At 48.9% G+C, this 22,990-nt stretch overlaps 5 protein-coding genes across 5 annotated transcripts; 3 read left to right on the top strand and 2 right to left on the bottom strand.

Annotated features, from left to right (window-relative positions):
• Positions 1-3,151: 3,151 nt before the first annotated feature.
• Positions 3,152-6,365, top strand: EJ05DRAFT_240866 (uncharacterized protein). Its single transcript, XM_033740052.1, has one exon. It carries the CDS (start codon positions 3,556-3,558, stop codon positions 6,271-6,273), a length of 2,718 nt encoding a protein of 905 aa, XP_033603174.1. The 5' UTR covers positions 3,152-3,555; the 3' UTR covers positions 6,274-6,365.
• A 359-nt stretch (positions 6,366-6,724) lies between these two features.
• EJ05DRAFT_461288 (aldehyde dehydrogenase) lies at positions 6,725-8,943 on the top strand. The gene is made up of 2 exons (XM_033742638.1): positions 6,725-8,000; positions 8,060-8,943. The coding sequence occupies exons 1-2, from the start codon at positions 6,803-6,805 to the stop codon at positions 8,512-8,514; spliced, it is 1,653 nt and encodes a 550-aa protein (XP_033603173.1). The 5' UTR covers positions 6,725-6,802; the 3' UTR covers positions 8,515-8,943.
• On the bottom strand, positions 8,614-10,011 carry EJ05DRAFT_461285 (catechol O-methyltransferase). The gene is made up of 2 exons (XM_033742637.1): positions 9,641-10,011; positions 8,614-9,590 (listed from the first exon to the last, which is right to left on the bottom strand). The coding sequence occupies exons 1-2, from the start codon at positions 9,695-9,697 to the stop codon at positions 8,883-8,885; spliced, it is 765 nt and encodes a 254-aa protein (XP_033603172.1). The 5' UTR covers positions 9,698-10,011; the 3' UTR covers positions 8,614-8,882.
• Positions 10,012-10,159: 148 nt separating this feature from the next.
• On the bottom strand, positions 10,160-16,465 carry EJ05DRAFT_461284 (uncharacterized protein). The gene is made up of 4 exons (XM_033742636.1): positions 14,586-16,465; positions 13,226-14,522; positions 12,679-13,148; positions 10,160-12,629 (listed from the first exon to the last, which is right to left on the bottom strand). The coding sequence occupies exons 1-4, from the start codon at positions 16,350-16,352 to the stop codon at positions 10,197-10,199; spliced, it is 5,967 nt and encodes a 1,988-aa protein (XP_033603171.1). The 5' UTR covers positions 16,353-16,465; the 3' UTR covers positions 10,160-10,196.
• A 98-nt stretch (positions 16,466-16,563) lies between these two features.
• Positions 16,564-18,923, top strand: EJ05DRAFT_240797 (uncharacterized protein). Its single transcript, XM_033740051.1, has 2 exons — positions 16,564-16,687; positions 16,746-18,923. Exons 1-2 carry the CDS (start codon positions 16,644-16,646, stop codon positions 18,709-18,711), a joined length of 2,010 nt encoding a protein of 669 aa, XP_033603170.1. The 5' UTR covers positions 16,564-16,643; the 3' UTR covers positions 18,712-18,923.
• The last annotated feature ends 4,067 nt before the right edge of the window (positions 18,924-22,990 follow it).

Here is a 22,990-nt window from a genome sequence, read left to right as displayed (position 1 = left end):
GTTGAAACCAACTGTTATCATACTCCGCCACGCGGTGTGGCCTGAAGCCACTGTGGCAGATGGTAAAGCTAGCTCCAGCTTCGCCTCTCGATGATTCTTGTAGAGGATCAAAGGCTATGTTGTGAACGAACGCTCACGGGAAGGATGGAGGAGCGGCGTGTGGGGGAAACGTTGTAGGAATAAGGAGCGAGGGAAGGACCCGTAGGTTTGGCGGCGGCGGCTGTCACCATCGCCTCGCCCTTGGCACAGACTGACTAATGAAAGTCCGAATGTATCAATATAAGTACTGTAACGAGTAGAAGCACGGTATGGAGTGATGATAAGAAATCTGAGCGTGCACTTTGATGCCAGGTATTCCTTGGACTGAAACTTGGCAGCTTTTCTTCGTACCAAGCAACACCTACTTCTGATTATTCATCACGCCGGGACTGTGCCGCACGGCCACCGGAGGACTCTCACGGAGACATGTCAAAGAGATCGGATTCGACTGGTTAGCTTGCCGGTCGCGGTTGCCGATGCCGGTGTTCGCGACGCAGGCCTGTGCCTGTCATGGTACAGGCAGGGCCTGTTGACGTTTCGGAGCATCAACACGGCACATGGCCAGGCGGGAAGGACTCGCGGCTCAAGCGTGCCCCGTGCGTAAAGACGGAGGACCTACCATTTTACCATTCATTCGGATTTCAAGATGGTCGAGAATCACGGTCCGAGCAGGGAATCTGCGTGGCACTTTTGCCCCGTTCGATTAGAGCGACAGACTGTGTCGCGCCCAATGCATCGCTACGTGTACGTCACCAGCGGAGCCGGTCATCAACTTCGAAACCAACCTCTGTTAACCAGATGGCATGCTGATGGTAGCAAAGAATGACCGCCGAGCGCGGCGAGCAGTAAGAGTCTCAGACCACCCGACTTCGCTATGAAGGAGGTTACCAGGAGAGAGAAGGTATGACAACGATATCGTCTGCGCGCAATGCGTAAGACTCACACAAGACAAGATATCACTTTCTACGTTATAAGACTCTCTTTCCCTCTCCCAAAGATACGACATGACGTGTATTGTGTGTGATTCGGCCCTACCAAGGTCGAAGCACAGTTGTATATGACTCCCTTTCTCGCTCAAGCCGACAACTCCCCTTTCTAATATCCTCCACAGTATGTTGTGCAGAAGCCCGAACACACTGCAGAGGGTCATAGAGAGAGCTTTGCTGCTGCGATATATATGTACAGTCCGTGAAACACGTTACACAACCGTATTATCTAACGCCTGGCTCCAGAACCGGTTGTTAGAATCGGCAGTGCAGATTCACTCTCAATGTTTGCAGGACAAGCTACAGCAAGCATACAACAAGCGCGTAGATCAGGGGCGCTTCCATGCAGCAATTTTTGCCTATTCTGGAACGGCCTGAAGCCGCTGAGGCTTGTTGTTGGTCTGATCAGTGGTAGATGCTTTCTTGGCGCATGCGTTTGACCACTCTACGCACAGTCGGCATAATTACGTGCTGTCTAGAGGAGAAGGGAAAGCTGTATGCGTCAAATTGTCGCCGAGTGGGCGCGAATTTATGCAGTGCAATGAATCGCGTGCACGGGAGGGAGGCTCCCTCGCCATGACCCAGGAAACCCTTCTCATGCGCGCCCGTTATGGATCGCGACCGGTCCTGCTGAATAAATTGCAAGGGACGGTAAACGGTCCGAAAATGCTGGCCTACATTTCTATATCCCAGATCAATGTTTCAAGATAGCTCCGGGCAGCAAGCATTGCCCTTGAGCACAATAGAGCTTGGTGAGGCTGGGAGCAAAAGGGTTACTAGTAACCACACAACTCAGAGGACAGGTTTGCAAAGTACTAGCCGCAAATCGGTGACCATGCCCACGGGTCATGGCTCACGATCGCAAATCTTGGAGAGCCGTGGTTCCAGATGAGATGTGCACTCTTCGGCCGAGCATTTCTTATTCATTTGGTTGTCCACGTAGCCGTAGGGAAGCGACTTGACTATTACAAGCCCTGTGGCAACGGTAACAAACATCCGAGACACCTTAACGACTTACTCATTTATCTTCCAACCATACTTGTATGGTTGCACAGACAAGTTTGATGACGCCAATCTGGGTAAAACGGGGCCATTTAAACAATCACCGAGGCTTGTCTGCCTCGTTGCATCTGCCATTAGCATGGCCTGATTCTGGATAATATGGGGTTGTGTTCCGTCGAATTTTACCTTTTCGACCCCGGGCTTATAGATTCCCATACACAGTGGGCCAAGTACAATTGCTTGAAGAGGTCAAGTCATATACCGAATCAGCATGACTGTGGGGGCGACGAGCCGACATATCGGGTCACCATGTGCTCAACTCCAGCTGCTTGGGAGAATCGCTTGCGCGGGCTCGATAAAAGCTAGTAGAGCAGCCACTGGCTGCTTTGAAGATAGCTCCAGTGATAGCGAGCCGATTTGTACTGATCAACAGCAGGCGAGATGATGCTGCCGTGGGGTAAGCTTTAGTTAGCTCATTCCGAAGACTTAGTTATGATGCCTGATAAAGCTATTCCATTTATAGATAAACAGCCGCCACGCCAAAATACTTGTGCGTGTGTCGAGGGCATGCGAGTGTGTCCTAGTGTCAACCTCGTGTGTCCTGGATAGCATTCTGCTCTTCAAGGTGCACAGCCCCTAAGAAACCCTCAGCCTCAAGTTACCGCACTAGGCGCCTGACAAGAAGTCAGTATTTATCTACAGAGTAGATTGTGCCACGATTTCTCCTACATTTGATAGCGCTTTCGAAGGCAGAAATCTAAGGTCAGTAGTCTGCTTGCGGTTGTCAGCTGATATCTTGACGTTATAGCTCTCGCAGGAACAATCCTCTTCAAGAAGGTATCGAAGTATATATTGAATGTCGTTACCTCTCAAATGCGATTTCTGAATGTGACGACAACAGCACTCTTGGCGCATAGTTTCTAGGATGTGGTAGGCTAGGCATCGTACGTGACTATATATTGAGAACGTTTGCGACTGGAGTAATGACACAACTTAAAGGGGTCGTGAAGGAGTAGTAACGAGTCAGAAAGTCTCCCAGTCAAGTGACGCGTGACTCAGACGTCTTGGCAAAGGCATTACTTCCAGACCAGCGACCCTCGCCGCCGTCATCTCTCTGCATCATCGACAAACTTCGCATGTCCTGGGAATACACATTGATCTACAGCGGGCAATCTATTCACATAGGATCAATGTCTTTGGCTGCGACATAATACTCTATTCAGCATCTTCTTATACCGGCTCACGATGTCAACTACTCTGTAATTGACCTCCGACTTTCTGGGATATCATTCCTAAGATCAATCTCTTGAACGTACAGCGATAGAAACGCACCCCTCACTACCGACAAGATGCTACGTCCACTATCTCAACTATTCCGGCTCCACTACCTCCATACCAATACACGATCGATGCGAGCAAAATCACATTCCACATTCGTAATACGGTGAATTGGGTATCACACGAACGCATTGCTGAGTCGAACACAAGGGGTTACAGTCAGACCTAATTCGGGGGTGCCTATCACGACATGGCGTCCATTTTTACGTACGACCCAGATCCGCCAAGGATCTCCTCCCCATGGTCTACACCCCGCGCATCGACACCGCGAGACCCAGCATCAAATATATTCTTGCTAGCAAGCCAAGGCTCCTCAGCTATAGTGGGAGAATCAGGATCCGGGGAATTCGCAGAGCGAACAGAAATAGATCCAAGTGTTACAAAGCTCGAAGCTGAGCCGCAAGAGGGACCAACCGAATACAAGTTACATCTACTATTGCGCCCGAGACGTTCGTTCGTACGAAACACCAGTCAGCATGTTCCGGGGACCTACCGCGAACGGGCTGAAAGCTTGACACCCCCGGCGTTGGCAGCTCGCAGAGCGTCTGATTCTGCGCTGACAGGTGAACATATGGTAGCGTCGCCTGCCTCGGTCGCAGCGTCCGTACAAGCCCGCCAACATCGCCTAGAACAGCTGACAACCCAATTATTATGGCGACTGCAACAGTCTTCCCCTTATCACTCTTCGGCGGCAAACAACTTGGTCATTCCTCAACTTCCTGAATCGTCTTCGTCCCAGCTCGTCCCAGCTGCCACTCCCGGCAGTCTTGTACCGGGCTTAGAAGAAAGTAAAGGGGCACTTTACGAGATCGGCGTCTCAGATGATGGCACGATTGTGGGTCTTGCAGAGGACGAGCTTGAGGAAAGTCTCATGAATCTTCGAGCTATGGCTGCTAGTCTTGGCTGCGTCGTACAATTGTTGCGCAAAGCGACAGTTGGTGAATGCATGTGGTATGAGACTGTGCGCAATGGAGATGAGGTACGCAGCGACCTGAGATCTGGAAAATTATGGGTGGCCGAAGCGTTTGTCAAGCCGGCTGGTGTTCAGATCACCACCATTGAAGCCTCATCTGCTACATCTGCTTCAGCTCTCAGCATCGCTGTGGACTCAAGCCTGACTAATGGTCATTCTCTGACCGAGCAACTTCGAGTCTCACTTACAGGGGCAACTATGTCAGGCAAGTCAAGTCTACTGGGAAGTTTATCGACTGCTACTTTAGACAATGGCAGAGGAAAAAGTCGGCTTAGCCTGCTCAAACACAGGCATGAGATTGCCTCTGGGATGACCAGTTCCATAACCCAGGAGCTCGTAGGCTATACAACCGATGGTTTTGAGGAGGTTGCATTCATCGGGCCTGTGCAGGTCGTCAACTACGCCTCAGACAACGTTTCAGCGTGGACGGACATACACGAGCGATCGGCAAATGGCCGACTGGCATTTCTATCTGATTCTGCTGGACATCCTCGGTATCATCGAACCACCTTGCGTGGTCTTGTTGGCTGGGCGCCTCACTGGACATTCTTATGTGTACCTGCAGACAACGTCGAAGATACTTCTGGAAAGAGCGGAAGCACTCCTCCGCCTCAGGAGGTGCTGGGCACAAGCACGGTGGATGTAGATCTCTCTCAGGCCCATTTAGAACTTTGCTTAAGACTTGGTCTACCTTTGGTGATAGTAATAACGAAGTTAGACTTGGCGTCGAAGCAAGGTCTCAGACAAACTCTGTCCAAGCTTTTGTCTACACTGAAAGCAGCCGGAAAGCGACCAAGCATCGTTCCAGACACAGCCTCGGTGACTGCCGTGGCACATCTCAAGAGCATTCCCATAAAAGACATTGATGCTGTCAGAAAAGTCATATTAGCTTGTGAGGACGACCCTTTAGCTACTGTTCCCATTATTATGACTAGTGCGGTCAAAGGCACTGGTATTGGGAAACTTCACGCTCTTCTACGTAAGCTTCCCATTAGACCCGCTGATCAAGTCCAACATGATCGAAGCTCAACAAGCAGAGGTCCAATCCCCTTGTTCAATATAGAAGATGTGTACAATAAGGCAGTATCGAACACTCCCGGCTCCGTGACCTCGGTCACCCGGAGTTTTATAGTAAGCGGCTACCTTCGTACCGGTACGTTCCGTTTAGGCGACGAGCTATACCTTGGGCCATTCGCGACGGAGCAGATTGAAGAACATAGTCCAGATAAAACTGACAGCCTGAGTTCGCCTCGCCAGCCGCACAATGGAGGCCTCAGCGACGTCCAGAGCTCGCGATCATTTCCCGGGGCGCTCCGTAAGTCGGCCACACTCCGTGCTCGCTGCGGGTCATGTGTTCCTTGGCTTCGTGTCCGCATTGTATCGCTCCGTAATCTCCGACTTCCAGTCCGGATTTTACATCAAGACCAAGTTGGCACTATTGGTATCGAGCCTGTGTTTCCGGAAGAGCCCATCAGCGCCTCGGAAATGTCGAGGGTCAGGAAAGGAATGGTCTTGACTGGCGCTGGCGAAGGCGGTGCACCCACACCAACGAGAGTATTTGATGTGTTCTTCAGGCATCAGGTCAGTGGAATGAGTATAGGAACAGTCGTCGTGGTCTACATTGCAAGTGTACGGGCTAGCGCCAAAGTCGTCGCCGTCTCCAAGTCTGCAGGATTGCGCGAAGACATCTCTAGACGGGGACTCGACGAAGAGGACAGTTTCGGCTTCGGCTTTGACCATGATGAGTCAGTGAGCGATGAAGCCAAAACTCAATCTACTATGATCTCGTTTCAGTTTCTAGCTTCGAGAGAATTCGTTGAACCTGGCGCGCAGGTGCTCGTTATGCCTGGCGGTGGTCCTGGTTTGACTAGCGGCACTGAGCGCGGAGAGAAAGGAGTTGCTGGACTCGAGGGGTTTGTGGGTAGAATATGCTAGTTACACGATTGACTGTAGGTTCGATGAGTTAGTTTTCGGATTCTCAACTGCTTAATATGAACGACCCTTGCAAGCTCTGCGGAGATAATCTCCGATCATACATAAAGTTCACCTAGAGCGCAGCACACACTTTCCAGCATGAGCTCAATTCGATGTTCTTGGCGAACCATGTCCAGGGTAGGCATTATGAGAGTTGCCACGTGTGTGGGATTCGGGATGAAAATAGCTCCATTTGTGTCACCTTTATACGCCGCAGTATGCCAGCCGGCACGAATCCAGAAGTTGCAGTGTGAGGATCCATCCCGAGGGGCGGAGAACCTGGCGCCCAGCCAATCAAGACCCAGCCCGGGACCCGGGATGTTGGGAGACCACCCGGCGGGATGTTACCCCTTACGGATCGGTCCGTGTATATATATACAAATATATATTTACTTCCCGGCCACAGCATTTCCAAGCACCTGCATCTGCACTCCCTAACTTCCCCCAAATATCCGCAGACGTGCCTGAAAACAAATCTCACCAGCTCACAATGACAGTCACAACCCGCGGCAGCGGCGACGGCGGCGCCTCGCGCACATACTCGACTCCGGACGAAGTGACCAGCAAGCTCGCGACGCTGCGGCGCACCTTCGCCAGCGGCCGCACCAAGAACCTCAAGTACCGCAAGTGGCAGCTCAAGCAGCTCTACTGGCTGATCGAAGACCACGAATTCGACATCACAAAGGCCCTCGCGGCAGACCTGGGCAAGCACGAGTTTGAGACGCTAGCGGGCGATATCGCGGGCTGCAAGTCGGACATCCTGCTGCATATTGCTAATCTTGAGGCCTGGACGGCGGACGAACGGCCTGCGGATGCGGGCTTTGTGTTCAGGCATGTGGGCAGCGCGGTGGTGCGCAAGGAGCCGCGAGGTGTGGTGCTTGTGATTGGGGCGTGGAATTTTCCGCTGCTGCTGGTTGTGCAGCCTCTTGTTGCGGCCGTGGCGGCCGGGTGTACGGTGCTGGTGAAGCCGTCGGAGATGGCGGCGCGGACAGAGGCGCTGCTGGCGGAGCTGCTGCCCAAGTATCTAGACCCGGAGGCGTATGCGGTTGTGACGGGGGGGCCGGCGGAGACAGGTTTTGTCCTTGCACAGCGGTTCGACCATATCTTCTTTACGGGCTCGGCCGGGGTAGCGAGGCATGTTGCGCTTGCGGCGGCGAAGAATCTGACGCCGACGGTGCTGGAGCTCGGAGGTCAGGGCCCGGCGATTGTGACGGCGAAGGCGGACGTGGATCTGGCGGCGAAACGGATTCTGGCGGCCAAGTTTATGAATGCCGGGCAGATCTGTCTGAGCGTGAACCATGTGTTTGTGGACCCGACGGTGCATACTGAGTTTGTGCGGCGGCTGAACTTCTGGGTGGGGGAGTTTAATGGTCAGGGCGACAAGCATTATGAGGAGATGACGAATATCATCAATGAGCGGAATTATGACCGGCTGAAGGGGGCGTATGATAAGTCGGCGGGCAAAAAGTTGACGAATGGGCGTGAGTTTGTGCGCGAGAATCTGCGCATTCCGCTTACCATTGTCGACGATGTCACGACTGACGACTCGCTCATGAAGGAGGAGCTTTTCGGGCCAATACTGCCTGTCATAAGGGCGACCTACCATGAAGCAGTCCGCGAGATGGCGAGACTACCACATGCACTCAGTCTGTACATCTTCAGCGAGTCGAGGCCGGAGATTGATTACAGTATGTGGCAACCCTCTTTTCCTCTACCCCGATCTGCCGTTTCGCTAATTACTTTATAGTCTTATCTCACACCCTCACTGGTGGTGTAACGATAAACGATTGCATGGTCCACGCTGGCACACCGGGCGTCCCCTTTGGCGGCGTCGGCGACTCCGGATCCGGCTCGTATCATGGCAAGTACGGCGTGGAAGCCTTCACGCACAAGCGTGCCGTTGTGCAGCTGCCCAACTGGCTAGACAAAGTCATGGGTTTCAGATACCCGCCGTACGATATGGAGAAGAATCGGAAGAGGGTGGAGAAGAAGAACACGCTGGGGTTCAAGAGAGGGGAGGGAATCGAAGACCAGGTTATCAAGATGCCAGGAGAAGGAGGGGGTTGGAAGAAGTATACGCTGGTATTGGCATTGTTCGCAATTGCCGTGGGCTCTTGGAGGAGTGGAATTGGGCCGGTGTGGCTGCAGGAGCTGGCTGGAAGAATTGTAGGAACAATGTCTGGAGTATTAGCGTCGAAGTGAAGAGCAAGGATAAGATAATGCAGTGTAGGATACCCGGACTGGATTTCCCTTGTTGTGACCTGCGTACAATACGAATAGCGTACTGAGATGGTAGCCGTTCACCCATTTCATTGAGTATACCTCCATAATCAACTACAAGAACGTGGTCTAACTTGTCTTTACCATTTCGTTTCCTTTCAGAAGATTCAGTGTTCTCGAATTGGTATACCAGTTTGTTCTCAGAGCCGTGATAGCCTAGGTCTAGAGTGGCCTCATACTCGTCGGGACCTAGACTGGCATCCATCTGATATCATAAGTCTACAGCTCATAGCATAGTAGTAGAAAGGGACACGCCTTCATAAGTGAATGAGCCCGTACCCCAGTCGAATTCATCTCACCTCGATACACTTCGAAACCTCAAGTCCATCCTCCTCGCCGGTCGGTTCCCAGCTCTCCTCCAATCTGCTCTCATAAACATGCTTCCTAATGCCCTCACCCTTTGCCGTTCCACGCACATACTCCAGATAGCCCGGCGCCCCAGGCAACACCACATTATCCGCCACAACCCACGTGCCCTTACGTACCAAGCCCAAATCCTCCGCACGTTGTAGATCACCCACATACGCCGGCTTGTAGTGATCGATAAAGAACATATCTGCCGTCTCGAGCTTGAAGTCCTCCCTCAACTCGCGAAGCCCATCCTCCGCCTTGCCCGTGACCACAGTGACAACATGGTCCAGCCCGGCCAGCTTGACCAACTCTCTGATGATGCCCGCGAACTTCTCACTCATCTCGAGACTGTAGTACCGTGGCTTGGCACCCTCCACTCCGTTCCAAGCATCTCTCAACGCACTCCCAAACAGCAGCGCAGAATACCCCGTGTACCCACCCATCTCCACAATCGTTTGCGGGCGCTCCTTTGCGATGAGATCGGTGACGACGGCGCCCTTGTACTGGCCAACAGTCATCATGAAGTCCTTGGTGCGGGCAAACTCGTCGATGACGGAGAGGATGATGTGTGGTTTGTTCTGGAAGGAGTCGGCGTGTGGGTGAGATTTGATGTACGAGACGAGCGCTTCTTCGCGGCCATCGTCGAACTGGGTTGAAGTCAGCGGTATATCGACATGCAGCAGGTGGAGTTGAGTACCCAGACTTCACCTTTCTTGATGTATGCAGTCTTTCGGTCGAACTCGGGGCGTCCCATGGTAGCTGGTGGAGAGGGCTATTGGAGACTGTTTTGTTGAGGAATAAAGCAAGACAAGAGAAACAGCCAGGTACTAAATAGATAGTCGTTTTATCTCAGGATGCCCTTGCTGTCCGATGGCTGATGCGTGCTCAGGTGATGGGTGGGGTCGACGCAAATGCAGGCTCTGGGGGGCTTCAAGGTTCAAGGCACCTTCAATCTATCTATGTGTTCTACGTAGCTAGGATTCCCGAGGTCTTTGTCGTTGTTTGAGCATCAAAGGGACGAGTCGAGTGTAGCAGCATCCAGATCTGGTAATGTATAAAACGAAAAAGAGTTGACCTGTAAGTTTCTATATGCATGTTACGTCATGCACGGGTCATCATGGATGACCCCTACGTTTCCGCTTCAGGGATCTGTGGCTTGTAATTCACTTTCAACCTTTCAATCTGACTGACTAATCATGAGATATCATAATATATTGTAGGCGTCAACATAAAAACTCATCCTTTGCCTAATGTTAGGCGCGCATATGTTTACTCCGCTCCATAATCACCCCTCGCAACCTCTCCACAACCTCCATGCCCAACCATTTCAACTGCTTTCCTTGCGGTGCATTCTGCGCCCAAGCAAACAAAGCCTTCACATTCTGCAAATCTGTCCGATTCCAGGACCTAGCCGCTGCATTCAGAACAAGGCGATCATCGAGAACCGTACCATGTGCCTCGGTATGCACACTACTATTGCCATCCGGCGGTAAGATCAAGCCGATATCAGCCTTCTCAAACTCCGCAAAGGCATGCAGGTCAAAGATCCAGCTCCACTTGAGCAACACCCCTGAATGGCTCCACATTTGTGATTCGTTCAGCGCTGCTAATGTCGAGCTGAAGACTGAGCTGTGTGATTCCTGTGCTGGCCGACGACGCACGCGGATAGTCTGGTTCTTTCTAAACGAAGACAGATGCTTTGAATTGTGCACAAAGTCAAGTGTGACCTGCCAGTAATCCATACTTACGGTACGTAGAGAGGCGATGCTATCCAGCTCGGGCAAAAGGCAAGGCGTCGAGTACTCTCGTTCTGTACCATTCTTCATGCGTGCAACGACCGGAAGAGTGATAAGCCTGTGAGTGTCGACGTCGCGCACAACAACACAACGAGGTTCGGCGGCTAGGACCCAGAAGTGGCGGAAGGCCTGGAGATGGGCCTTGTTGTCCAGCACATCCACAGGGAAGAGCGGGTAGAATGCGCAGATGAGCGAGGCGATGGCGAGGTTTGACGTGCCAAAGGTATATGTTCCGCCTGCCATGAAGAGGGCACCAAGTGCGAAATGCGCTGCAAGATGAGACCCATACGGAGTGTCTGGGCCAACGCGACCGTGAAGAGCTCGCAGTCGCCGGAAAACCTCCAAGTCTCCTGTTCCTGCCATCACCGTCGCCACCGACAAAGCTACTAAGTCTTGACAGTTGCGCACCGTGTTTCTGGCCAGTTTGGCGTCGTAGCGGAGAGCAGGAAGTCGACAAATACGTATAAATTGGTCAAGGTACCTAAGTAGAAAGTCCCGCGCCACAACGTCACCAGTTCCGGCATGCTTGAGACCAACTGCCCACAATAGCCCAGCTACAATATTGTAGAATGGCATGTGCTCACTTCGGAGCTTTTTGATCGTTCGAAGACTGTACTGTGACTGGTACTCGTGAGGTAGGTTCTTCACTACCCAGCGCTGCTCAGGTTGTATCTGCCTCCACATAATCACATGTTTGGCCAGTGTCCGAAGAAGAAAGATATCAGGTCGTACGTAGTCAAATTGAGGAATAGTGTCCGGAATATCGACCTTTCGCGCGACCGCTTCGTTCTCGGTTTTCATGAAGATGAGAGCCACTGCAATGGTTCCGCCAGCAGTTGCTTGATCTAGTACGTGGATCACATCAACAGGCTTGGTACTCACAGCGACAGCCATGAGACGCTCCACTATTCGCATGTCGTGAAGACCATGCATATCATTTCCATGTCCAAGATTTATCAGGCCCAGCGCGAAGCCAGCAGCGAGTCTGTAGCCCTCGTCACGGAGTGTGTCCGGAGGCTCAGACGGATCTGTGACCTCAAAATGCTCTATCTCTGAGAGCATAATCTCACTCATGCGTCGATGCTGGGTATTATAGTATAGAAGGCCGATCCCCATCAATCCTGTAGTTTGGGTAAAAGGCGATAGGTTGAGTTCTGCTGCACCCGGTGGTAGCATTCTTGTAACGTGGACCGATAACAATCGTGTTACAAGTGCATCCATCGTCCCTATGAACGAAGCAGCAAGGCCTAGTAATAGTCCAACCGTGGTCATAGCATGTTTCGGCGTCAGATACTTGAATGAGAGCCATTTGGCAAGGTTTCGGAGATGACCGTTGAGACCCAAGCCGAGTAAGAGGCCGGCGTGCTTGTTGGTCAACTCCGATGGTTTGTTGAAAACGATCCATGACGTGTCAATACCTTTGGCCTCTTTGGAAATTGTCAAACCTGCGAAGACTCCCGCATGAAAGAATGCCCACCCGAACTTTTCTTCCGTAAAAGTAGACCGATCCGCCGTAACTATGTTGTTCATCGGTTTCATCAAGCACGAAGTTGTGAAGCCATGTAAGGGGTATTTCTCCGTCAGAAGTGGTTTCCGAAGATTGTAGCTAATCATGGCGTTCCCCGGTGGTAAAGCAAATGTTCGCAACATGACCCATTGCATGACGCCTTTCTGGGCATCAAGGTATTCAGATTCAGACCAACCTGGTTCTGGAATACACTCAGCAACAGTTTGTTTCAGAGGTTCGAGAAGTTTGGCAGCTTCTGCCAACCGACGATCCTCACGGAATATCAGTCTAGAGACATGACTTCTTTCGTGTTCAGGAGAGCTGTGAGCCGTTACATGTTGCTCAGCATGGTGGCATATTGTATGATAGTCTTTGGACGATTCCTATAAAGATCAGCAGGTATTCCGACATCTTCAGCGATGCAGGGCTTACTGGAATCGGTGGCTGGCTGTGCTTCCATTCGCGTTCGATTGTGGCGATACTTCCAAGATCATCCCTGCCGATCAAATGAAGGAGAGAGTTGGACCACGTTGTTGGCGGAGCTGATTGACACGATACTATCGCCTCCCTCAAAGGTGCGACTGCACACTCGGGCAAAGTTTCAAGCATTTTAGTATCGATACCATTACGCATCAAAAGCTCGACCCGCTCCGTAGAGTCGTTTGCGCGCTCTGCGTGCGCGTTGCGGAAGAATCCAGACAAGGCGTGAGTTCGAGGCGTTATTTTGGCAATACTAGTTTGTGTGAATTCCCAGGGATCCTCCTCCGGAATATCGTCAACAAGCTTATCGAGTAGGGGAAACGGCACAAAACTCTGCATAGAGGATACCTTCTCGATCCATGACAATATGGACGGAGGAGACTCCCAAGGCGAACATGGTATGCCAACTAAATTGAGGTTTGCTTGAAGTCGTTAGTTTAAACTAGCACCACACACACTGATTCCTCCGCGGGTGTAGACAGGGAATCGTTGGACTCACAAGTTTCGAAATACCAGTCCGCAAGCACGATCTCGTCCAAGCCATAGTAACTATCATCATCAACTCCCCACCTGTCCCAACCAAGCCAATGGCCTATTTGCGCAATAACAGCTGTCAGATACTTTGGACCGGAATGAGACTCACGGTCCGCAACTTTGTTCAATTTCTGCTCCTCGCAAAGCAAATGCAAAGCAACAAACAGTCTGGGCAAGTATACACTACGTATGTCTCGGTCTCTATCAACTGACATGTCTCTCCACAGTTCATTAGCCTGTTTACCGAGTGGAGAATCATTGAATTCTCTTGCGATTTGTATGCTCGTAGGGATGTAGTTTCGAAACGCTTGCTGCTTGTTCGAATCATCTTGTGGAGGAGACAGACGATCTGTCCATCCCCAGCACGCCTCGACTACTGGATCTGATTCGTTCGACTTTGTTTCGACAAAAATCATTGTATCCCAGGAAAGCTCTGAAGTTCCGTCTTTGGCTCCAGTACGTGGCACTGCGTGTTGATCGTTATCGTTGCGGTCCGATCCACTTTTTGTGCCTCGATGTTCGACAAATACCAGTGGTATACTGAATAGCGCGGCAGCCAGCGCTATCCAATGTACATCGCCTGCTTTACGCTTGCGGGCGGACTGAGCTGCGCTCCACCAGATCGACAGAATGAGATCCGCTCCATGCTCGGGTAGAACAAACCGTAGCAAGTCGATAATAGTATTGAGCAGTTGGTCGTGAGGTGTAAGTTCTACGCTTAATCTATGGTGCACTCCCTCGGCATCTACAATATTAAAGCGACCATCGGACGCAGAATGAGAGAACCCATGGATAGCATTTGGTATGCTCAGCGTCCTTTTGAGCCCAGCAGTCTTTCTTGTTGAAGGTGACGAGCCGTGAATATCGTAGGGATGGAATAGTCGTAGATGACTTAGGGGTAGCAACACTGGCAGATGACGCATCCCACTGGGGTATAGAGAAAGGCTGATCCCCCCGTCCGAGCTTGTTCCTAGACTGATAAGGCGGGATACAGGGCCATCTACGACCTTCACCAAATCCAGAGGGCCCTCAACGATCCTGTCGGCTATTTTGACAGGCTGCATAGCGTATAGTGGCTTCTCCGAGCGCTCAGGTTTCACTTGCTGGGGGTCATGTCGTCTCTTGCGAGGTTGTATGGCCAGCTGGACCTCAGCATAAGTGTTGTCAGAAGACCTCTTGACATAAACGAAGAGATCTTGCCTGACTTCACCGTTTATGGCTCTTGTGCAAGGAGGTACCAAGACCGAAACCTTAGGTAGATTCTATGACCATCAGCAAACCCATTTACTAAAAGAAGTCAAGAGAAGAGATAGGCTTAGACTGACTTTGTCATCATTGGAAGACAATGAGCTACTGAAGATTGGCGCAGTCCCGCCGAAGGGAACTTCAGCAACTCTCATCAAGACGACTTCTCTGCGAAGGCCTTTCATTGGCTGCTCCAACTCAAGGTGTTCAGAGGAGTCCTCCTCCCAGTAGTCGTCGAGGATTTCATCATCTGTATCAGGGCCAGTTTCTGCAATGCTGAGCCTAGCAATGCTCCCAGGAGTAGATGCGCGGAGCTGCCTTTGTGATGCACCAAAGCTCATCCGATCCGCAGGGCCCCCAAAGGAGGGACCACGCTTCTGTCCAGCACCAAAGCTTGCATGTGCCGCAAGGTCTTGGAAAGGAGTGTGATCGAAGCTTGTCCCGACGTCCCCCCGGGAAAGTAAAGAGCTGACACGCCGCGAGTCTTTGGGCGGCTGCTGTGACAGACTGTAATCGGGATCTAACTGAGATGCAAAGGCTGCTTCTGCCTCCTTCTTGCTCGTTATTTCTGCTCTCGGTACCATAGCATGCTTCTGTGACCTTGTAAGTGGCTTCGAGGGGTCCTGTGCACCAGATTCTGTCCGTATGGCGTCCCTTGTTCGTACACCGGGTGTTGTCGTCCCGGTGCCAGTACCTGGACCGTACGAGCTTCGTCGCCGTGTCTTTTTGGCGGATAAGGACGATGTTCTTCGCTTCTTCCTCCCCGAGATGGAGGTTGCGGCAGAGTAAGATGCATTCCATATTGTAAAGGTTCTGCTCTGAATATTAGAAGTGACCACTAGGATCAATGGAAGGTGTTGGGTAGTTGTGTGGGCCAGTTCATCGTCTTGAGATACGTAAATGACTTCCTCTGCACGATCGATAGGATCCAGACGTCTATTGCCGGTGGAAGACTGCGATGTGTTGAAATGGGCGCTCGAATTTGTGCCCACAACGAGTCCCAGTTCAGACAATGGATCGGTAAATGAGAACAATCGCGGGACGGTGTCGACCACTGGAGTTTCTGCACTTTTCAGAATATCTTCGAGGAGTCTACCATTGGCTGCGTTTCGACTAATTCGACGACCTTTCTTGGTGGCAACGAAGGATTGCCCAATCGAGGTCGACAGTCTGAAAGTCGGTTGACTGAACAGTTGAGATGATACAAAGGTAGTATTCGGCGCTAAAGGCAAAGATGGCGTTGTAACAACGCCTTTCTCGGGGGGTAGGCGTCTCTGTAGTAGGAGGCCATAAGGAGTTGCATGCACCTTTTCGACTTCGAACGGCAAGTTCACGACATGGGTCGAGCCTCGGAGGAAGAAAAGATGGGCTTGAAACTTCAAAAAAACAACCAGAGCACGAGAGCGAGTTTCTGGCAGTGTTTCTCGATGGTGGTTGGTTGCCTGGTCATGACTACCGTATATCGTGCTGGATGTACAGTTTGTGTGGGTCGCATGTCTCCCTGGCCTTGAAAGTCTTTCCTCTTGCTCCTCTTTTCCTGGTATATTCGATGGCTCACTACTCACGAAAGCAGCATCATCAGTGGCGAACCAAGTCAAGACCGACTGAACGACTTTTTGCTTCTCAATCTCAAAGTCGAAGGTCTTTTGTACTACCCCTCCCTGAGACCATACGACACGATAGTCTGTCCATACTAGCTCTTCGGTTACCCAGTGGTCCCCTGACTGATAGGTGTATGTCTCCCACTGGTAGTCTTTCTGCGAGGCATCTTCGTTAAGGATCGATTCGCCGACTAGGTAGGGGAGAGCTGAAGGAGTGTGAGCTCCTAGCGACCGAAGTGAGGCCATGTAATATGTCGCATAGTCCAAGCCATGGAAAAGATCAGCGAGCCTTGAAGAGAATCAGATCGAATTGGAAGTGCGCAACCGAGAAAAATGTGGTTCTATTGCTTTGTTGTATTAATTATAATTAGTTATAGAAGTTATAGTGGGGTCCGGGCGACGCGATCGTAACGTCCGATTTTGGACGCGTCGCGCTGTAGAGTAACTTCAGCTTCAACAAAAACCTATCATCAACACTGTCGCTCTGATATCCCAGTAACTGTACCACCACTTTCAACTTGATATTACCGCTCTTCAATGAAGCCCACGGTCTTCAAGAAAGGCAAGACTGCACTGTTGAGGTCTGTCCAACCCATAGCGGAGGTGCTGATCTTCTCCGCACGCTAATCCTGTCACCAGCTACGAGCTTCCACATCGCGTCCACACGGCTCAGATATATCCCAAGAAGGCGCCGAATGGGTCGACCATCATAATCTATGGCCATACTTCTGGTGTACGGATATTGTGGAGAGGTGGTCGACGGCTGAAGCAATCGAGTGAGACGTCAAAGACGAACCAGAGGCAGGCAAAGACCAATGGCACACAAGGCGACGCTATTGCGGTGGAAAATGACATAGTCGACGACAACAATCGAGTCGCAGAAGCTCGACGGCTGGAGGCATTCGAAGATGCGGAATTTGAATCAGATGAAGAGGAGCTCGACGCCCAAAGCCCAGTTCCATCCATAATACAGCACGTGGACCTCGCCATTCCCTCAGAGGTCCTTCATATAGCCATCCCCGGGCTCCCATCCGCAGGAACTAGTGTCACCAAGGATCAAGTACCACAGATACTTCATGATCGGGTCGTCTTCACTGTGGCATCTGTAGACAGCAGTATTCGTGTAATTTCACTTCCCATCTCTCCACCCTCCAATGCGAGAAAGGCTGCCGCAAAATCAAGCAAGACCGCCTCAAAATGGGGCGAGGAGATGGCTGTGATACACGGCCAATATGGCCATGCACAGATACCTGGTGGTGTAGCAATGACGTGGACACCACGGCATTCTTTGCTTGGAGGCTCTCGGTCGGACGTTGACATGCTCGACATCGATGAAGCTATAGCTCCTAGGTCTGCTAGACAAAAGGTGGAATGGGATCTCATCATCGCCTCGCACTCTGCCGACGTTTCCGGCATTCTGCAGATATTTCGCCTTCCGTTGGCCTCGGGCCAGGGGAAACGCGTCTTGCCAGAAAGCGCGCCTCCAATATTTCCCTGCCAAACGAGGTATCTGCCCAGTCCAGCTGTATGCGTTGCTTTCAGTCCAAACACATTTCCGGCAACACGACACATGCAACTGCTTGTCGCAGACAGCAAAGGATGCATCAAGGTCTACGATCCATTCAGAACGCCGCTGGATAGCAAGCGCGTAGTACGAGCAGAAGAATTACTCACGCCAGAGCAGTCCATAAGCCGCCTTGGCGAATGGGTTGCCTCATTTAATACTGGATTTGAAGTACCTAAGACGGGCAGTATTAACGCACCGGCTACTGCACAGCGAAAGCGAATACTTGATGCAAAATGGGCAACAGGAGGACGTAGTATAATCACCCTACTGGCAGATGGCGAATGGGGTGTCTGGGATATCGATCATACTGGCTCGAATGCTTCTCGCACCTCCGCGACAAAACGAGTTGACAACACCACTTTCGCCATCGGCGGCTTCTTAGTGGCAGTATCTGGATCAGAAGTTGTAGCTGGTAGTCAGAAGCCACGCAGTTCTCGTGCTTTGGCTCCCATGACACCGAATACGCGGCGGACACGAGAAGAGAATCTGTTCCAAGACCACTCTATTCCTATAGGTCCTGTCGCGCGAGGTGGCATTTCGGTGGCAAGCCTTGTGTCTGCCAGTGGTGGCGTACCTGAAGATTCGGTTGTCATTCGTTATGGAACATACGTATGTCGTATTTCCAACCTCGCACAATTCTGGGCTCGTAGTGCTAGTGGCTCATCAGGTTCCCTCCATGGGCCTGGGCTCAGCCGCGTTGAAGGCATCGACACGCGTGGTGAATACATCAATGGCATACAACAGTTCGACGTTCCAGCGGCGAAGGCTAGACCAGCAAGTCCACGGGACTTACTGGTCGTCGCGGAACATCGCTTGCTCATTTTGACCGAGAACACGAATACTCACGAACGAGGACGAATACTCTTTGCGCGAGAGGCAGAGCATGACGAAATAATAGTACAGGAAGAGATGGATATCGATCAGAAGCTCCTCGAGGGAGGCCAATTGAACCTCGATGGCATTGACAACATGCTTGACGGGATGGCCTCTGGCGCCACCACCGCACCGACTGGTCGCAGAGTAGGCTTCGCGACATAGTCTTGTAGTAAGTAAGAAGGGCCCTGTATGTCTACATGGTTGGAAAATGTTGTCTCTAAGAGCTCGTATAATATACCCCTTATACTTCAGGGCGGATCTTGTCCGTGCATAGCAAGCAGCAACGTATTACGGTCTATCGGCATGGTCGCAACGCGTGCTGGCTAGATGTTGTCTCTTTCTCTCTGGTAGTTTTCACTTTTTTCGTATGCACTCGCGGGGCCAAGGTGGAGTACAAGACAAGCCCATTTCTTGAAGCTCAGTATACCACGCGAGAGATGAAGCGTCCACACTCTGCTGCCTGTCGCCGACGACAGACATGGTAACATGTCTTGTCTGGATAGCTAGGCGAGGGTGTGACGAGCAGTATCTCCGGCTTGTGCTTGAGCGCTCTTCTCGGATCGAGAGGGCGTGAGGATGGCACGGGTCATGCTGACCAGCCAATCAGTGCTGGGTAGCAGGAGTGGCACTGCGACATGCCAACAACGTCATGATGGGCGATCCGTTTGTCCATAGTTACATGGGAAAGCTTGGCGCCCGATGCACGTCTGTGCCACCAACACGCGTTTTTATATGTAATTAATATTTTACGGCATCGTCGACGAATACTCATATACCTATTAAAATACCTATTATATATTAGTATTATATGATATTAGCCATATATTAGTATTTTTTTAACTATTTTACACTATCTATTATATCTCCTAAGTAGCGTAAAGGTATTTAATTCGGATAGAATAACTTAATAGAACCTCTACTACCACCTTCTAGACTATAGCTATATATATCTACGTCGAAGGCGCTCTAGTATAGTATAGATAAGGTATTAAGGGCTACGAAGATAGCGGTAAGGCATAAAAATATACCGCTAGTACTCTCTAACGTACCCTTATTAAGTAATCCTCTAGCCTTACTAGGTAATATACCTAATAATACTAATAACTCTACTTTAGTTTATAGAGATATAGTTAAGGAGGAGGAGAAGAAGAATCTATAGGATAATAACGCGGCTCTTAATAAGATAATATAGTCTATCTATATAAATTAGTAACTTAGAGTAGATGGTTTTAGAAAGATTATTAAGGCTATATTACTAAAGATAGAAGCCTAGTATAAGTTTAAGAAGGAGTTATATAAGGAGGAGATTTAGTAGTTAATTAATAAGGCTCTTAGTACTAATAACTAGCTATTTAAGACTTAAGGCTTTACTATAAAGCTCGGAATATCTAGTCGTACTAGAAAATAGTTAATACTTCTAGACTAGAGTCTAGATAACTAGAATAAGCTTCTTACCTTCCTTAATAAGATCTATAGCCTAGTAAGAAAGGATCTACTAGAGGCTATATTCCTTACCTTTAAGAATACTATTATCTATAAGTCTTATTAGCTACTAGGACGTAAGAAGGCTATAGTATCTAATCCGAAGTCTCCTACGCTATTACTACTTACTAGTATAGTTTCTACTAGTCTAGTATCGTTATCTATAGATCCAAACCTTAAGGGACGCTTAAAATAGCTATTTAAATTATAGGAGAAGCGAAGATAGCGAGGCCGTGACCGAGAAGTCATTATTAATAATATTTAGAGTAAGCTCTAGTATAGTAAGGCGACGTATATAAACTACTAAGGTTAGTACTATAAGATTATATTATCTAATAGAATACTCTACTTATTAGGACGGGAACTATAACGGACCTATATAGACCATTCTAATCCATGTAGCCACGTAGTGGCTAGAGCTAGGTTGAGTTAGCTAAGTTAAGCGAGGTTACTATATAAGTAGACCGCATAAACCGATTCCTACTCGTTAGGAATTAACCTCGTATAAGAGTAAGATTACTCTATAAATACATTCCTATATCTCTCTATAAACTATTAGACTACTATCCTACGTCTTTACTCTTTATATTTTAATTCCTCTCTATATAGTACGATAGTAGCTTATAGAGATAGCTCCTACTACGCGCTATAATACCCGTAGTACTACCTTACACGAGAGACTCTCTCTAAATCTAAATGAAGAGAATAGTCTCCCTACGACCACCTCTACTAATAAGTATACCCTATAGACTATCATACTAATAACTAGTACGGTATTCTATATAACCGTAGAAGATTACCTAGATAATAAGGAAGGAGTCCATTATACTCTATCGCGGTCTAGTTTATACTATACTAGACCCATCCTTACTATAAGACCAGACCCTATTAACGTTAATAAATTAATTCGTTAGAACTAACTAACGTTAACCACGCCTTATAACGACGTATATACTAAGCTATACACGGAGAGGTAGTATTAGGCTTAGCTTAAGTAATAACTTTATAAACTTAATAAAGCGTGAGGACGAACCGCTAGACTTAAAGCCGCACTACGCGCTTTAGTACTAGTAGTAACTAATCTATACTAATATGGATTAACTTAAGCCGAAATAGTCTAACTAAGTCTATTACTATCCTAGTTACCTTAGTCTAAGAAACTACCTTACTTTAACGGTAAAACTAGGAGGAGCTTTTATAAATAGGCTTACTAGTATAGCCGATTCTTCCACCTATTCACGAACGATAGTAATAAGATTAGGTTTATATAGAACTACCTAGACCTAACACCATCTAAACGTTAGATGGTACATCGAATTAAACACCCTAAGGATACGTATAACTAGGACACGTTCACTGAATTCCTTCTTTAATACTTCGGCGATAGAGCCGAGCGACGCGAATAGGCTTAGAGCTATATCTTTAAGACTTAATAGCGAGAGAGATAATCCCCGTTATAACTTCTCGAATACCTCCGACCTCTTTAGAGAGAAGCTAAGGAAGATTATATAGTTTAATAATACGACGACTTTAAAAGGTCCCTTAACCTAAGCGTAAAGAAATATATTAACCTTATAACGTCTATCCCTACTAACCTTTAGGTACTCGCGAATCTCGTAGAATAATATTAGCGTATAATGAATAACTAACGTCGTATAGGCGCACGACTATCCCTATTAATCTAATCCGATATAAAATCATCTAAAGAGGACCGGTTTAGTAATAGATCGCGCGGAATACCTCGTGGGCGCTACTACTCTACGAACTCGAGAAGACGAGGCCCGTACCGCGGATCTTTCTACTAGTCGATATATTAAGACGCGAGAAACGACTCGTATAAACGACCTAAAGTTACCTACTATACCTATAGTAGGATAGGCCATATAGCACCTAAGTACCGCTTAGGGAAACCACTAAATACTAATATAGATACTAAGTTAGTTATATACTATAAGTATTAGTAGCCGGGATACATCGCGCCTAACTACCCGGTATATAATATAAAAAACTAACTGCCTATAAGGAACCCTCGCGACTTATAGGTATAACTAAAATAGAGAGATAACTAGCTAACTAGTATATTAAACTATAGACTAGGCCCATCAAGGTCTCTTATAGATAATATTAGACCGTAATGCTCGATAGCGGTTTAGCTACTAACGTTATATCGACTTAACAAGCACGAGAACTTAACGTCGATATTTAAGCACTAATAGATGCTACCTTCTATAGTATTAATGGTCCTATTAAATCGTAGGGTATCTATACTATTAAATATAGTATCTAGGATAGCGGGGGGAAGTGGAAACCCTACTACTTAACCTTTATCGTGGTAGATAGTCCCTTTAATATGATTCTCGGTATACCGTAGCTCGAAAAATATAACCCGAAACTAGACTTCATCTAGAAAACAGCTAGCTAGCGCATGTACCTACTATAATAGAACCTAGTATAGCTAGTCGACGACGAATAATTCTAGAAGGACTACAAAAAGATAATCTCCGCTATCTACGTTCTCTTACTTACTTAAAATAGAGAGCTTAGTATTAAAGTAGACGAAAACCTACTATATTAGTATAAAATATACTAATATATCGCGTTAGTAATCGACTCGTCCGAATTACCTTAATACTAACCTACTAACCTTACTATTAACCTTAAAGACGGTTAATAACCCCTATATAGACCCATCTACCCTCTATTAGAACCCGAGCTATAGGTCCTCCGAGAATATATCGAAAAGAACCTTACGCGAGAATAGATTAGGCCTAGTATATCCCTAGCCGGAGCTCTAATCCTCTTTATAAAGAAGAAGGATAGGAGTCTCCGTCTATGTATTGACTACTATAGCCTAAATAATATTATGTGAAAGAATTGTTACCTACTACCTCTTATCTCCGAGTCTATTAATAGACTAGGGTGTGTGAAGATCTTTACTAAGCTCGATCTACGTAACGCC

Source organism: Pseudovirgaria hyperparasitica (genome assembly GCF_010093815.1).
Source record: "Pseudovirgaria hyperparasitica strain CBS 121739 unplaced genomic scaffold EJ05scaffold_3, whole genome shotgun sequence".
Lineage (NCBI taxonomy): Eukaryota > Fungi > Ascomycota > Dothideomycetes > Acrospermales > Acrospermaceae > Pseudovirgaria > Pseudovirgaria hyperparasitica.
Note: the sequence above shows the minus strand (reverse complement) of the source record. Positions and strands in the feature narration are given on the sequence as shown.